Source organism: Cololabis saira, chromosome 5 (assembly GCF_033807715.1).
Source record: "Cololabis saira isolate AMF1-May2022 chromosome 5, fColSai1.1, whole genome shotgun sequence".
Taxonomy (NCBI): Eukaryota; Metazoa; Chordata; class Actinopteri; order Beloniformes; family Belonidae; genus Cololabis; species Cololabis saira.
The window spans coordinates 48062721-48079420 of NC_084591.1; the positions used below are offsets into that span (position 1 = coordinate 48062721).

A 16700-nucleotide genomic window follows, 5' to 3' on the forward strand; every position below is an offset into this window, starting at 1 on the left:
CCGCCCCTAGAACCACCCCCCACCCCACATGTGCAATTGTGCCTTGTGATGTTAAATTTGTCATGTTGCTTTCTGTGCAGAGGTGTTTTTTTGCACTTTCTCACTGTGTATTTACACACAGTGTGAGGATGCCTTTTTTTTCCTCCTCCCTCCCCAACGTCATCCTTTCTCTGCTCTGTTCTCACCAGTTGACTCATGTCTTATGTTATTTGTTTTGTCTGTGTCCTGATGGGTTGTACTGGTTGTCATCTCACTGTGCTGGGACGCCAGACCGGCGACAATAAAGGCTATTCATTCATTCATTCAATTTTCATAAATAAAGTAAACTTAACACAATTAAGTTGACTGTACTTGCAAAATGTGTTATTTACATACAAAAAATAAAGCAGTTTATACAAAGACTAGTCTTTCTTGATCTACATAATAATCTCATGCAAAAAGTTGCCTTCATTTTTTTAAGTAGATCAAGCACAATATTTGTAACAGTGTATGAGCCAAATCTACATTAACATATTTAATCAGATTATCAAACATATGTGTATTTAGTGGTTGAAACAAAACACATTTGTCCATTTCACAACAGCATCAAGGCAGTTGTGGTGATTCTCAGAAATAACACAGGCCATGTCTTTTCTGTCTGGAATAAAAGGCTCACTGAGCTCTGTGCTTTTTACTTTTACCAGCAGCCTTTTGATGGTGGACAGTGGTGGATTACCGGGGCTTTTGTGCGGACGCTGTATTGTTATAGCGGCCGCTCTCTTGATTGTCAGTGGGAGGCCGGGGTTTTGTGGGCGTGGGCTGGAATTGTGTGTGTGTGTGTGTGTGTTTGTGTGTGTGTGTATGTGTGTGCTGACATGGACGTTGTGGGTTGACATTCGGTTGGATGGCTGGTGCAGCACTAAGGACAGAAAGAGAAGAGCAAAACGGAGGAGAAGAAGAAACTGAAACTGCCGCTGAGACACTGAGACGGGCGCAGCAACAGATGAGACAACCGTGTCCACGAGGAGACGGAGCAAGAGGAAGCTTGGCCGAGTGAAATGGAATGGAAAAGACTGAGACACACTTGGGATTACCAGTGACGGATTATCAGAGTTTGTCAAACATGGACTAGTCAGGGAGCCTGCATATCCATACCTAGACACACACACACACACACACACTCTCACACGCACACACACTCTCACACACACACAGACGGTTGGTGTCCTGCTCTGAAGGTGAAGGTGTCAGCATGCAGGAGTCTCCGGGGGCCGTGGGTGTAGACGGCAGCTATGCCAGCAACGTGCCGGCCTTCCTCACCAAGCTGTGGACGCTGGTGGAGGATCCAGATACCAACCACCTGATCTGCTGGAGCGCTGTGAGTTACCCCTGAAAAAACTGTTACCCGTGTGAGTTACCCCCGAAAACACTGTTACCCGTGTGAGTTACCCCCGAAAACACTGTTACCCGTGTGAGTTACCCCCGAAAACACTGTCCCGTGTGAGTTAGGCCCTGTCCCAATACTACCACTACCCCTACTTTTCAGCCCTACCCCTAAATTTTGCGCGTTCCCGTGAGGGTAGGGGTGTCCCAATTCCTCTTTTCACCTAGGGGGAGTGCACATATCGAGGGTAGTGGTTATCAATCTGGCCCTACGGATCGAGGGATTTCAGATGCACACTCGCTGACCGAGGGCCAGAAAAATTTCCCAGAATGCTTTTCGTCGTCATTTGCGGACTGAATAAAAAAAAAAAACATGGCGGACATTTCTTATTTTTTAGTGAATAAAATCAATATTTTGAGTTAGTTTCTGCATAAAAATGCGTTTTGATTACATTTCTAGCGAGAAATATATATTTTACTTTCGTAATATTCACTCAGTGAATGTACATAATCACTCGTTTGCTCGTCTTTTTCAGATCTCGCCAGAATAAAGGCTGATTTATGGTTCCGCGTTACACCAACGCAGAGCCTACGGCGTAAGTTACGCCGTACCCTACGCCGTACCCTATGCCGTATGCTCTGCGTTGATTTAACGCAGAACCATAAATCATCCCGAATCATCCCGAAATTTTCTATTAAACCAACATTTATCTTCCTAAATGATTTATTTCAGCCAGTGGTAATTCTCCACAGAGCTGCAGGTTTCTCCCCGGGACGACGGTGCAGGTCGACCCGGCCGTGAGCTGCTGCTGCTGCTCTGGGCCGGCGGCTCTTCTCCGAAAACATCGGATCAAATTTCTTAACAGGCGTTATTTGGATAAACTGAGCTAAGGTTGGGGATAATAACGGTTACTTTTACGCCTGAAAAAATATTAAAACTTAATAAAGTGGCATATTAACAGTGCTACAGCTGAAATTAAAACAGCTTTTAGCTCTGGGCTTCCTGATATGGTGTGACGTTTGTGCAAACGTAACTACGCAGTCGCTTACGTACCCAAACGTAAACCACGCAGTGACGTAGCAGCAAAATTTAGGGGTGGTGCTGAAAGTAGGAGTAGTGGGAGTATTGGGACTGGGCCCTGGGAAGATTACAAGTGCCCTAAAATATGTGGCTTCTTTTTTAGGGCTAGTGGTAGAAAGTAGGGGGTGTATTGGGATTGGCCCTAAAACAAACAGCAAACTGTCAGAGTGGATATTAACCCTTGTACTGTCTTTGGTTCAAAATGACCCCATTCTTCTATCCTTCTTTCCTCCTGCCATGCTCTCTCCTTCCTTCTTCCTTTCCTCTTTTCCTCCTTTTTTACCTTCCTTTACCTTTTCTTCCTACCTCCCTTTCGTCATTCGTTCCTTTATTAACTTCTTTGCTTTTCCTTCCTTCTTTCCTTATTTCCTCCATTCCTTCCTTCTTCCCTCCCTTCTTTCTTACCTTTTTTCCATTCCTTCCTCCCTCCCTTCTTTCCTTTTTTCCCTTCTTTCCTTCCTTACTCCCTTTCTTACTTCCTTCCTTCCTTTCTCCCTTCCTTCCATCTTTTCTCCCTTATTTCCTCCCTTCCTTCTTTTCTCCCTTCCTTACTCCCTTTCCTACTTCCTTCCTTCTTTCTTTCTTTTCTCCTTTCTTCCTTACTTCCTTCTTTCCTTCCTTCCACCTTTTCACCCTTCACCCTCCCTTGACCCAAAGACAGCACAAGGGTTAAAGAGAAAAGTGCTTTGTAAAAGCCATTATTTCAAATAAAACAACTTTTGATATATACACACATACAGTGTGTGTGTGTGTCTGTGTGTGTGTGTGTGTGTCTGTGTGTGTGTGTGTGTGTGTCTGTGTGTGTGTGTGTGTGTCTGTGTGTGTGTCTGTGTGTGTGCATGTGTGTGTGTGTGTGTGTCTGTGTGTGTGTCTGTGTGTGTGCATGTGTGTGTGTGTGTGTGTGTCTGTGTGTGTGTGTGTGTGCATGTGTGTGTGTCTGTGTGTGTGTCTGTGTGTGTGTGTTAGTAGATACTGATGTAGGGTATAGATGTTGAGTTATAACCGATCTGCAGCCAAGAAGACATAACTTTTGCTGTTGTCAAACTGCTTTATACACTGCAAAAACTCAAAATCTTAGTGAATATTTGTCTTATTTCTAGTTAAAATTTTTAGTCAAAAAATCTCATTACACTTAAAACAAGACTCATAACTGGAAAAAAACAACAATTTTCACCTGCTTCAAGTAGATTTTCACTTAAAATAAGTAGTAAAAAGTAAAAAAAAAATCTACCAGTGGAACAAGATTTCTTTACTTGTAATGAGAAGATAAATCTTGTCCCACTGGCAGATTTTTCTACTTATTTCAAGTGAAAATTTACTTGAAACGGGTGAAAATTGTCAAATAACAAGTTATTTTTCTGGTAATGACTCTTGTTTTAAGTGTAATAAGATTTTTTTTACTAAAAATGAGACATTTTAACTAGAAATAAGACAAATATTCTTGTTAAGATTTGGAGTTTTTGCAGTGCGCATGCAGCCCAGTGATGAGACGGCTGTAGTTTTTGTTCAGTATCAGAAAAACACATGTCGGATGGTTAAAGTAGAAGCTTAGCAAAAGTTTTAAAGAAAATGTAAAAAGGGAGCTGCCAGTTAAGTGTTTATAATCACAATGATGGAAGGACAGTTTGAAAAATACAAATAAATAAAAAACCATAAAAATGCATTTCAGCCCTTGCCAGGATTTAAAACTGGGTAAATACAACCTCAAATAGAAAAGAACATATGATATATTACAATTCACTAAATGCAGACGCTGTGTTTGATCAGCTAAGTACACCCTTACTGCCTTGTAAGATTCCAACTCCACAAGGTATTTTTAGTATTTTTAGTATTACACATATGACACAATGACAATACAATCAGAGAAAGTCACAAGTGTGATTTATTGAGCCGTTAGGCCACGCCCATTAATGCAAACCATTAAATATCACATTTTTCGCCAGGCCTGGCTTGGTGAAAAATTTGGTGACTTTTGGGGGATGTTTAGGGGGAAAAAAGGCCCTCCTTTCATCAGAAAAATTAAAAAAAGAAAGAAAGAAAGAAAGAAAGAAAGAAAGAAAGAAAGAAAGAAAGAAAGAAAGAAAGAAAGAAAGAAAGAAAGAAAGAAAGAAAGAAAGAAGAATTCCTACAGATACAATAGGGCCTTCGCACCGTAAGTGCTCGGGCCCTAATTAATGAATAACGCTCTGAACAAGTAATTTCAAAGACTTGAATAAAAGCAACTGGACTTCCTTTTCTTGGTTCTTGAAAAATATAATATAAAAATAAAATGTTTAAAAAAAGTTTCCTCATTTGAAAATGTAAACACCATTTAAAGCATTTTTATCTTCCAGCCATGCTGTATTAAATGATAAGTACTACACAAGGCAAGTTTATTTGCATAGCACAATTCAACACAAGGTAATTCAAAGTGCTTTACATCAACATTAAAAGTGGCAAGACACAATTAAACAGTAAATAACAAAAAAAATGAAATAAAATGATAAGAAAAGAAAAGCAGTTAAAAGTTGTTATAAAGTAAGGGCAGTAGATCCAGCAGGTTCATCTCATTCTTACAATGGCAAGAATTATGTTTCTATACGGTCAAAACGTACAAAGACTGGGTCAAATACAGTATTACAAAAGTAATCTGTAACAATAAGTACGGTGAATTAACCAATTTGACAATTCTACGTCACAATGCCTGCATTCAGGGCTTATCCATCACTTTGCGCAGGTTTTTCTAAAATGATAAGTACTAACTGGACTATTTTGACTGTGGTCTCCTCTCCAGACTGGGACGAGCTTCCACGTGTTTGACCAGGGACGCTTTGCCAAGGAGGTTCTGCCCAAGTACTTCAAACACAACAACATGGCCAGCTTCGTGCGACAGCTCAACATGTGTGAGTGGATGGTCTTCACCTCGCCACCCTGCATCATTTTGGTTCAGAAATCCGTATTCTTACCTCCCGTGTGAACTCTTGCAGATGGTTTCCGTAAGGTGGTGAACATCGAGCAGAGCGGTCTGGTGAAGCCCGAGAGAGATGATACAGAGTTTCAACATCTATACTTCCTTCAGGGACATGAACACATGCTGGAGCACATCAAGAGAAAGGTACGATCATGTGATCACACTCAAAGAGTTCAAATGCATGGGCGGGTCTTCAGGGGGGGCTGGGGGGGGCCGTACTCCCCCGGCCCGGGGCCCAATGGGGCGCCCGCAAGATTTTTATTTATTTATTTATTTTTTGTGGCACCACTTGGTCCATATTAGGTATAAAGCATTATATAATATGTTGTGCACTCTCACAGTTAACATTTAAACAAAAATTGCAAATGTATTTTGGGTAAAATCGTTGGTCATCAACAGCCATCTATCAACGTCATCATCGATTCAATTCAATTCAATTTTATTTATATAGCGTCTAATACAACAGATGTTGTCTCTAAACCAGGGGTCGGCAACCCAAAATGTTTTAGATCCATATTGGACCAAAAACACAAAAAACAAATATGTCTGGAGGCGCAAAAAAAAAAGTCTTGTAAAAGCCTTAGAATGAAGGCAAATGGTGAAAGGCGAAATGTCGAGAAAAAAGTCGAAGTGTCAAGAAAAAAGTCAAAATTTAGAGTAAAAAGTCAAAATTTCGATAAAAAAATCGAAATGTTGAGAAAAAAGTCGAAATGTCGATAAAAAAGTTGAAATGACGAGAAAAAAGTTGAAATGTCGAGATTAAAAAGGAAAGGAAAAAAGAATAAAAAAAGAGAAAAAAAAGAAAAATAGAAAATAGAAAAAAAAAGGTCAAACATTTTTGAAAAAGCTCCAGGAGCCACTAGGGCGGCGCTAAAGAGCCGCATGCGGCTCTCGAGCCACGGGTTGCCGACCCCTGCTGTAGACGCTTTCCAGAGACCCAGAACATAAACCCCCTTACAATTATTACATAAACAATGGCAGGTAAAAACTCCCCTAGTGGGAGAAAAACCTTAAGCCAAACAGTGGCAAGAAAAACTCCCCTTTAGGAGGGAAGAAACCTTGAGCAGGACCTGGATCATAAGGGGGAAGAAACCTGGACCAGGACCTGGATCATAAGGGGGAAGAAACCTGGACCAGGACCTGGATCATAAGGGGGTAGAAACCTGGACCAGGACCTGGATCATAAGGGGGTAGAAACCTGGACCAGGACCTGGATCATAAGGAGAAACCTGGACCAGGACCTGGATCATAAGGGGGGAAGAAACCTGGACCAGGACCTGGATCATAAGGGGGGGTAGAAACCTGGACCAGGACCTGGATCATAAGGAGAAACCTGGACCAGGACCTGGATCATAAGGAGAAACCTGGACCAGGACCTGGATCATAAGGGGGTAGAAACCTGGACCAGGACCTGGATCATAAGGAGAAACCTGGACCAGGACCTGGATCATAAGGGGGTAGAAACCTGGACCAGGACCTGAATCATAAGGGGGGAATAAACCTGGACCAGGACCTGGATCATAAGGGGGGACCCTCCTGCCGAGGGCCAGACTGGGGGGTCGGGGAAGTCAGCAGCACACAGCAGGCAGGTGGAAGCAGCAGCGGGATGACCAGAGGGGGCTGGGGGACCGCAGGCAGGTGGAAGCAGATCACTTGTCAACAGAGCACAGTAATCCTACAGCCTAAACATGAGCGGGAGTTAGAAACACAAAAATGGAGCGCGCATGCGGCTCTAGAGCCGCCCTGGTGGCTCCTGGAGCTTTTTCAAAAATGTTTGACCTTTTTTTTTCTTTTTTTTCTTCTTTTTTTTTCTTTTTTTTCTTCTTTTTTCCTTTTTTTCTCTTTTTTTCTTCCTTTTTCCTTTCCTTTTTAATCTCGACATTTGGACTTTTTTCTCAAAATTTTGACTTTTTCTCTACATTTCAACTTTTTTCTCGAGATTGTACTTCAACATTAATCTCGACATTTTAACTTTTTTCTCGACATTTCAACTTTTTTCTCAACATTTCGACTTTTTTCTCAACATTGCACTTCAACATTAATCTCGAGATTTTGACTTTTTTTCCTCTAAATTTCGACTGTTTTCTCAACATTTCAACTTTTTTCTCGACATTTCGACTTTTTTCTCAACATTTCGACTTTTTTCTTGACATTTCAACTTTTTTCTCAACATTTCGACTTTTTTCTCAACATTGTACTTCAACATTAATCTCGACATTTTAACTTTTTTCTCGACATTTCAACTTTTTTCTCAACATTTCGACTTTTTTCTCAACATTGTACTTCAACATTAATCTCGAGATTTTGACTTTTTTTCCTCGAAATTTCGACTTTTTTCTCAACATTTCGACTTTTTTCTTGACATTTCAACTTTTTTATCAACATTTCGACGAAAAAAAAAAATCTTCCCCCAGTTATAACTAATATAGATACATGCAGCTTGTGTTTGCCTTCATTCTAAGGCTTTTACAAGACTTTTCATTTTTTGCGGCTCCAGACATATTTGTTTTTTGTGTTTTTGGTCAAATATGGCTCTTTCAACATTTTGGGTTGCCGACCCCTGAGTTAGAACAATCACAGACACACTGGCAGCAAGAAAATGTGAGTTTGTGGTAAATTGCTGCAAAGGGGCACAGTCATATGCCCTGCCCCCCGGCCCGGCTCTGATCTGTTCCGCTACTGTTCAAATACATACAGGAGTTTTGAAGAGGGAGGGAGATAGATAGGGTCCAACCAAGCATGGGTGTAACTTTGGCTTGAAAAGTTGGGTAGACACAGAATGGAGAGTTGGGGGCCTCAGGCAGAGAACCAAAAGTGAGTTCATTTCCTGCATTCCTACAAACATTGGGTCTAAAGTGACAAAAAATCAATAAAATAATTAAGTTGGACATATTCACATAACCAAATATTGAAAAAAAATCCTACAATGAACGGCAGTAGTTCGAAAAAACTCCGGAATATTGAATAAACCTTTTTATTCTTCCAGTAGGTGGTTTTTCACGTGATTCAATAATCCGCTTTTTGCAAATTTCCACATTTCTGGCAGCATTGGTTGTGCTGTACTCGGTTGATCTTCCAGTCATCAGATCATCCAAATCTAGTTTCCAGCTATTTTGCCCTCATTAATACAAAGTATTTGTCCTCTAACACAACCTAGCCATTATACATTACCTGAGGGCTGTCCATGTTATAACTATTCGTATTCGTAATGATAAACATTTGTATGTAAATAAAAAAGTTGTACCCAAAATTCTGCTGTCACACACATGAGTCTGATAAATTATTAGGGTTACGATTGTTTTTATGTGAGTATGAATCTAAAAGCTGTGAGTGCAAAGTCTTATGAATACAACTCTACTTTTTACGACTACGAATCTTCTCTGTCAACACGAATTCAAGTTTATGGGTACGAGTCGAAAAACTGTTGAAATGACGTCACAGGCAGGTCACAGCATTAGGCTGATTTATTTAGATTCCGCGTTACACCAACGCAGCATGTACCCCTGTCCCCAGTGGAAATTACGTCTCTGCAACCAAGTACCCAACACAGATTGACAAGCTAATCAATGAAATGGCTAAAAGACATGGTGTGCGTTACTGGGCTGCTGCTGGTGTTGGTTACTGGACTCTGCTGGTGTCCACAGGTGTCCATCGTGAAGAGTGAGGAGACCAAAGTTCGCCAGGAGGACCTCAGCAAACTGCTGTACGAAGTCCAACTCCTCCGGACACAACAGGACAACATGGAGTGTCAGATGCAGGACATGAAGCAGTGAGTGCAGCTTTTTCAAAAATGTTTGACCTTTTTTCCTTTTTTTTTTCTTTTTTCTTCTTTTTTTCCTTTTTTCTTCTTTTTTTCCATTTTTCTCTTTTTTTCTTCATTTTTCCTTTCCTTTTTAATCTCGACATTTCGACTTTTTTCTCGACATTTCGACTTTTTTCTCAACATTTCAACTTTTTTCTCGACATTTCAACTTTTTTCTCAAAATTTCGACTTTTTTCTCAACATTTCGACTTTTTTCTCAAGATTGTACTTCAACATTAATTTCGACATTTCAACTTTTCTTCTCAAAATTTCGACTTTTTTCTTGAAATTTTGACTTTTTTCTCTCAACATTTCGACATTTCGATTTTTTTCTCAACATTTCGACTTTTTTCTCGAGATTGTACTTCAACATTAATCTCGACATTTCGACTTTTTTCTCAAGTACTGTTGTACTGTTGTACTTGAACATTAATTGTGTGTGTGTGTGTGTGTGTGTGTGTGTGTGTGTGTGTGTGTGTGTGTGTGTGTGTGTGTGTGTGTGTGTGTGTGTGTGTGTGTGTAATATACATATACCTTACTGATTGTTTCCTGTTAGTTTCCATGTGGACATTAGTATCACTGAACCAGTATTAGGTACATTTTAAACTTTCACTCACATATTTGCTCATACAATTATAAGAATTAGTAATTATAGTTGTTATTGGGGATACGAAGTATTCTCTAGTTTCTCTAAGTACTGTAACAGAAAAAAATGACTAGAGCATGCGGCTCTAGAGCCGCCCTAGTGGCTCCTGGAGCTTTTTCAAAACGTTTGACCTTTTTTTTCCTTTTTTTTTTCTTTTGTTTCTTATTTTCCTTTCCTTTTTAATCTCGACATTTCGATTTTTTTCTCAACATTTCGACTTTTTTCTCGAGATTGTACTTCAACATTAATCTCGAAATTTCGACTTTTTTCTCGACGTTTCAACTTTTTTTTCAACATTTCGACTTTTTTCTCAACATTTCGACATTTCGACTTTTTTTCTCAACATTTTTACTTTTTTCTCGACATTTTTACTTTTTTCTCCACATTTCGACTCTTTTTTCAAGATTGTACTTCAACATTAATCTCGACATTTCGACTTTTTTTTTCAACATTTCGACTTTTTCTCGACATTTCAAATTATTTCTCGACATTTCGATTTTTTTCTCGAAGTGCATAATGAAAAAAAAATCTCCCCCCAGTTATAACTAATATAGAAACATGCAGCATGTGTTCCTTCATTCTAAGGCTTATACAAGACAGTCATTTTTTGCGGCTCCAGACATATTTGTTTTTTGTGTTTTTGGTCCAATATGGCCCCTGATATAGTTATCCACATGTGAGCGAACCAGTGGATAACAACTTGGGCCTACCTGAACCTGACAAATTACAGTCAGTGGTTATTTATTGGTTTGATACGAAACTGGACCAACACAGTGGGTTAACCTCAAATCCTGTGAGCTGTAAAAGTTCCACATACTGTACAGCTTGGTGTGTGAATATCAAATGTGTTCAGAACATTGGTAGAATTCCCCTGGGAACACATATTCAGTCAGTCAGAAATCCTGAAGCACTGCCTGTTAGATTCTGTTTTACAGTAAGACGAGCTAAATGAAACTCCACCTAAATGAGACACAGAAACGTTTTTAGGTCTGCTGGTTGCTCTCTTGGTGTCACATGAGGAGGTTGTTAAAACATAACGGTCTCCTCCGTGTGCACAGTCCTCACCGCTGGTTTCAGAGAGAAACCAAGAGACTGAGATCGTAAGAATCATAAGAATGTTGCGATGATTAGATAGATAGATAGATAGATAGATAGATAGATAGATAGATAGATAGATAGATAGATAGATAGATAGATAGATAGATAGATAGATAGATAGATAGATAGATAGATAGATAGATAGATAGATAGATAGATAGATAGATAGATAGATAGATAGATAGATAGAGCAGAGCAGAAACACCACTGTATCCTTGTTAATTACACAACATTAGTGGTTTAATTTCCTGCACATCACGCAGCGGGCTCTCAACAGATTCTAATGTAATTCCACCCAACCCGGCCGCGTTGTTTCAAGCCGCTGAGAGCATCAGTCCCATTGGATAACTGAGGATCGGAAAAACGGAAGTATTCTAATTACTGTCCGTTTTGACGTTAACAGCGATTTTCACAATGATATCTGCAACATTTCTTAAGGCAGAAACACCACTGTATCCTTGTTAAATACACAACATTAGTGGGTTAATTTCCTGCATATCATCATATCATGCTCAGTAGGCACAGGAGGTTTGTTATGTATTGTTATGAGGCCTATTTCGTGTCTATTTTTGAACAGTTCACTAACGCTTTGAGCTAGGAGGCTGACATTCTAGACTCTGTATCAGGAGGTGACTTTCATCCACTGTGCGGAGTTTCAGATTTGTGTGACCTTCGGAAGTGTCAAAGGTCACAGCGTCTATTCCTTTTCGGGCCTGCAAAGACTATTTTGTGTCTTTTTTTGCATAGTTCACTAACGCTTTGAGCTAGGAGGCTGGAATTCTAGACTCTGTATCAGGAGGGGACTTTCATCCACTGTGCGGAGTTTCAGATCTGTGTGACCTTCGGAAGTGTCAAAGGTCACCGCGTCTGTTGTTTTTCGGCCTGCGAAGACTATTTTGTGTCTTTTTTTGCATAGTTCACTAACGCTTTGAGCGAAGAGGCTGAAATTCTAGACTCTGTATCAGGAGGTGACTCTCATCCACTGTGCTGAGGTCCAGACCCATGCAACCTTCGGAAGTGCCAAAGGTCACCAGGTGTGGTGCCTTTTTGGGGCTTTCAATGTGTGTTTTTTGAATAATTCACTAACAATTTGAGCTGGGAGGCTGATCTTTGACTATGTTTCAATGCAGAAGGCCCTTTGCTAGGATATCTTGGTCCCGTGGCTGTACGACTTCCACAGAGCTAGTTGGCATTGCAGAGGGTTCACAGAGTTGAGACTTGGCAAGCCCAATCTAGGCCCCATATGGAGGCCACAGGTCAAGTTTTACTTGGTTTGGTCAAATATTGTGGCAACAGTGTCCGTTCGAATGTTGGAAAAGGTGACGTTTCAAAGCCCCCCCCATCGAAAAGTACAGGTCCGATGTGCACCAAACTAACGTCTGTCTGATCAGGGGATGCCCCCTGATACAGAGTCTAGAATTTCAGCCTCCTAGCTCAAAGCGTTAGTGAACTGTTCAAAAATAGACACGAAATAGGCCTCATAACAATACTTCGTAATCGAAGGAGAACTAATTAAAACGGATGTCCTTAACATGAACCTATTGTATTGAATTAACAAGGACACTTTCGTGTTTTTGTGTAGCTGAGGATTATGGGTAGTGTATTGCCTACAGTTATCCATCACTGAATAAAACAACTCTTTCTTTCTCAGAATCGAAGGGAAAAACATGAAAACAAAAACATGAAAATTGATGTGCAGGAAATTAACCCACTAATGTTGTGTATTTAACAAGGATACAGTGGTGTTTCTGCCTTAAGAAATGTTGCAGATATCATTGTGAAAATCGCTGTTAACGTCAAAACGGACAGTAATTAGAATACTTCCGTGTGTCCGATCCTCAGTTATTCAATGGGACTGATGCTCTCAGCGGCTTGAAACGACGCGGCCGGGTTGGGTGGAATTACATTAGAATCTGTTGAGAGCCCGCTGCGTCGGTGCTTAGACGCTGAGGGTGACCTTGTGCGTCAGAAACTGACGCCGAAGGGCCCTGACCAAGCGTCGGTTTTTGACGAGCTGGGAGTGAGAATATGTTGCCCGGTGGGGCAGTGGCTTTGTGGGGACGTCTCCCCACGCCACTCCCTGCAACTGACCTCACTGGGGTGTTGAGCCCCACTGCTGTCCCTCCTCCGTAACCACATCCAGAAACTTGCTTTCTCTGCCTCCTCTGCCAATTCCTTGATGGCCTTCTTCAGGCTGTGACCGGTCATTCCCGCAGCACAAAGGAGCCGGATCGCAGACCCCCCCACAAAGCCCCTTCATCCGACCTCCACCGGGTGAATAGTCACGGACCAGCCTCCTCCTCTGCACTCCTCCGCCAGATCGCTGTACTTCGACCGCTTAAATTCATATGGTATCCCCTCCTCCCAGGGCACAGTCAATTCAATGATTAGGACTTTCTTGGCAGCTGTGGACCACATCACAGAGTCCTGCCTTAGCGTTGTCTTTGTGATCTCAGTTGGAAAGACCAGCTGCTTGTCCAGGTCGACGCGCATTTCCCATCTTTCTCTCTCTTTCCAGGGGTAAGCAGGCGTCCCGTCTTCCGGTCAATGTCTTCTGTCCTACCTCTCCTGGTTTGATGAAGGCAATGTTTTGGTGATGGGGATCGGAGGAGTTTTTTGCCCCGACTCTGCATCTCTCCAACTGCTCTGCCAACTTCCGCAGCACCTGATTTTGCAGCCACCGGAAGCGCCCCTGTGTCAGCGCGATGTTGCACCCTGACAGGATGTGTTGGAGACCTGCATTGTCCTTGCTGCACAGGGAGCACTTGCCCTCGCTTCCGAACCACTGGGCAAGGTTTCGGGGGTATGGAAGGGTGTCATAGTCTGCCCTCACGAGGAAGCTGAGTCGTGACTGTGGAGTTCGCCAGATGTCAGCCCAGGTTATGACTCTGTTGATGGTGTCGTCCCAGCGAGTCCATGCTCCTTGTTTACCCTGGGACACAGCCTTGACGAGGTAGCCGTCCTTCTCTAATTGTGAGACCTCTTCCACCACCGTGGTCTTCCTCTGCTCCCTTGTGGCTTTGGACCAGAACTGGACAGGCTGTCCCCAGCCCAGCCCTGCCTTGCTGTCTTGGACTCTCCCCAGGACCTCCTTGTGTTGCAGCCTGGAAACAGCTTGCTCCACTTCATCCTGGGCTTTCCACTTCCGCCCGGTGCGAACAGTCACCTCTGCACCCTTCACTGCTTCGTCTCTGGATTCCCTCAGTTTGAGTACAAGGCGGGTTTTCTCCTGCTTGTATCCAAGGCTGATTGACTTCAGAGGAAGCTGCAGGATGTTCTTGCCGAAGAGGCCTGTGTCTGAGAAGCAGCGGGGGAGGCCCAACCACTTCCTGATGTACCTGTTGGCTGTGCCGTCGATCTTGCTGACCAGGGAAGATGGAATTTCCCCTACTTTCAGCGGCCACATCACACGCTGGAAAAGTGTGAAGTGGTAACACCACACCTTCAGTTTCCCAGGAAGTTGGCTGTTGTCAATCTTTGCGAGCCCCTCACTCAGCTGTTTCTCAACCGTCTGCCCCATCTGCCTGTCCAAGAGATCTGATGTATACTCCCTCCAGAGGCTTCGGATGGTCTGCTCTGCCAGGGGTGGTATGTTCTCTCCTCCAGCTGTGAACACCGTCCTGTCATCCCTCACCCATTTTCTGATCGACAGGATCCTGGACTTGGCAGGCTTGATCTTCATGCTTGCCCATCGTCGAACCGCTGGAGGAGTCGTGCTGTACATGGGGCAGTTTGAAGGATGCTTGTCACATCATCCATGTAACCTCTCAAAGCGGGGAGTCTCCCTCCTGATGGCGATTTCAGGCCTCTGGCCATTTGCCTCGCTCCGATTAGTAACACTTCAAATGCAGCCACGAAGAGAATCGGTGATATAGAGCAGCCCATGGTGATTCCGACTTCCAGTCGCTGCCATTCCGTCAGGTAGTCATCTACTGAGACATGTAGTCATCTACTGAGAAGCACATGTGCAGGTTGTCAAAGTACTTGGCTATGATGTTCCTGATGCACACAGGCACGTGGAAGAATTCCAAGGCAAACTCAACCAGCTTGTGTGGTACTGAACAATAGGCATTTGCAAGGTCGAGCCATACCACGTGTAGGTCGCTTCTCTCCCTTTTGGCGTTCTGTATCTGCTCCCAGATCACAGATGCATGCTCGATACATCCCGGAAAGCCTGGCAGTCCAGCTTTTTGACAGCTTGTGTCAATGTAGCTGTTGATGCTGAGGAAGTTGGTCATCCTCCTTGCCAAGACTGAGAAGAAGACTTTCCCCTCCACGTTCAACAGGGCAATTGTCCTGAACTGGCTGATCTCACTGGAATTTTGCTCCTGAAGGAATGAAGATTCCTACTGCCTCTTGCCACTCTGCCGGGATCGATTGCTTCTTCCATGCAACACTCATGAGCTTCCACAAGATCTTTGTCACTTGAGGACAGCTCTTGTAGACCTTGTATGGGAGCCCATTTGGTCCTGGTGCTGAGGCTGATCTGGCCCTTTTCAGGACGTCCTTGATTTCACTCAACCTGGATGGGGAGGTGTCGAAAGGGGTCTTAGGGGAGTCAGGACGGGGTACATGGCCTGGTGAGCCAAGTGGTAGCGCTCTGGCTGCGTCTGTGTACTGGCCCTTTATGTTATGCTCCAAGTCCTCTTTCGAGATAGCTAGCTTGCCACTTCGCTTTTCTTCCAGCAGCCCGTGGGCAAACCGGAATGGATCTTTGAAAGAAGTCTTTCCGTTCCTTCTCCTTCCGTTTCCGGCGCTTCCTGAGTATCTCCGCCCGACGCAGTTTGGCAAGCCTCTGCTTGAGGTCGTCCCACAGTACCTTGAGGCCTTATTTCTCCTCTGGGGCTGCTTTCCTCCACCTCTTTCGCAGTTGGCGCCTTTTGCTTACAAGCTTATCGATGGATCTCTCCCTCCGACCTTTCTGCCTCTGGACTGAGGGTCGCTTTGTTGTGCACTGTCCAAACCTCTCTCTGCACTCCTCATAGATGATGTTGCTCAGTGAGATTAGCTTATGCTTACATGTTCCTCGCAGGGAATGCTCCAGCACTTCTTTCAGATGATCGTCAAGCCTGCGCCATTCCTCTTGGTCCCTCACCTTTGGCCACTTGATCTTCCTGCGCCTTTCTGGATGCTTCCGTAGTTTCTCCGCAGTCCTTTGAATGAAGTCACCTTCTGCCACCCGCATTTACACTTTCGTGGGAGTATCTTCTCATTGTCGTTGTTCGTTCCGTTCGTCACCGTTTGAGCCGTCAAAGTAGGCCCATCTTCCATCCCGCCTCTCGGAGGGCCTCCGGGTTGTTTTTATTTGTTTATAAAACAATGTTTATAGATGGATGGATGGATAGATGGATAGATAGATAGATAGATAGATAGATAGATAGATAGATAGATAGATAGATAGATAGATAGATAGATAGATAGATAGATAGATAGATAGATAGATAGATAGATAGATAGATAGATAGATAGATAGATAGATAGATAGATAGATAGATAGATAGATACTAATCTTTTGAATTAATAATTTCTAATAATAGAGTTTTGAAAAGTGAAATGCCATTAAAGATGGTAATATTTCATTCTCTCTCTGAAAACCAATGATTTCTTAGAGTTTTTTGATCAGGGCACCGTCCCCCCGACCTCCCCTTCACCGTGTTTGCAGCATCATGTGAGAACAGCGACAGAGCCGTCTGTTGTTAAGTAGGAACAAATCCCTTTGTGGATGAATGGACTTTTTCTCGGGAGGCTGTTGTTGCTGAAA

General features: G+C 42.9%; 1 protein-coding gene across 1 annotated transcript in view; it reads left to right on the plus strand.

Annotated features, from left to right (window-relative positions):
* Nucleotides 1–879: 879 nt before the first annotated feature.
* Nucleotides 880–16700, plus strand: part of hsf4 (heat shock transcription factor 4) — a 58464-nt gene continuing 42643 nt past the window's right edge. Inside the window, exons 1-4 of the mRNA XM_061722726.1 lie at nt 880–1357; nt 5217–5325; nt 5410–5537; nt 9038–9162. Of these exons, the coding sequence (XP_061578710.1) occupies nt 1232–1357; nt 5217–5325; nt 5410–5537; nt 9038–9162 (488 nt within the window). The 5' untranslated portion in view covers nt 880–1231. The remainder of the gene's footprint in view (nt 1358–5216; nt 5326–5409; nt 5538–9037; nt 9163–16700) is intronic.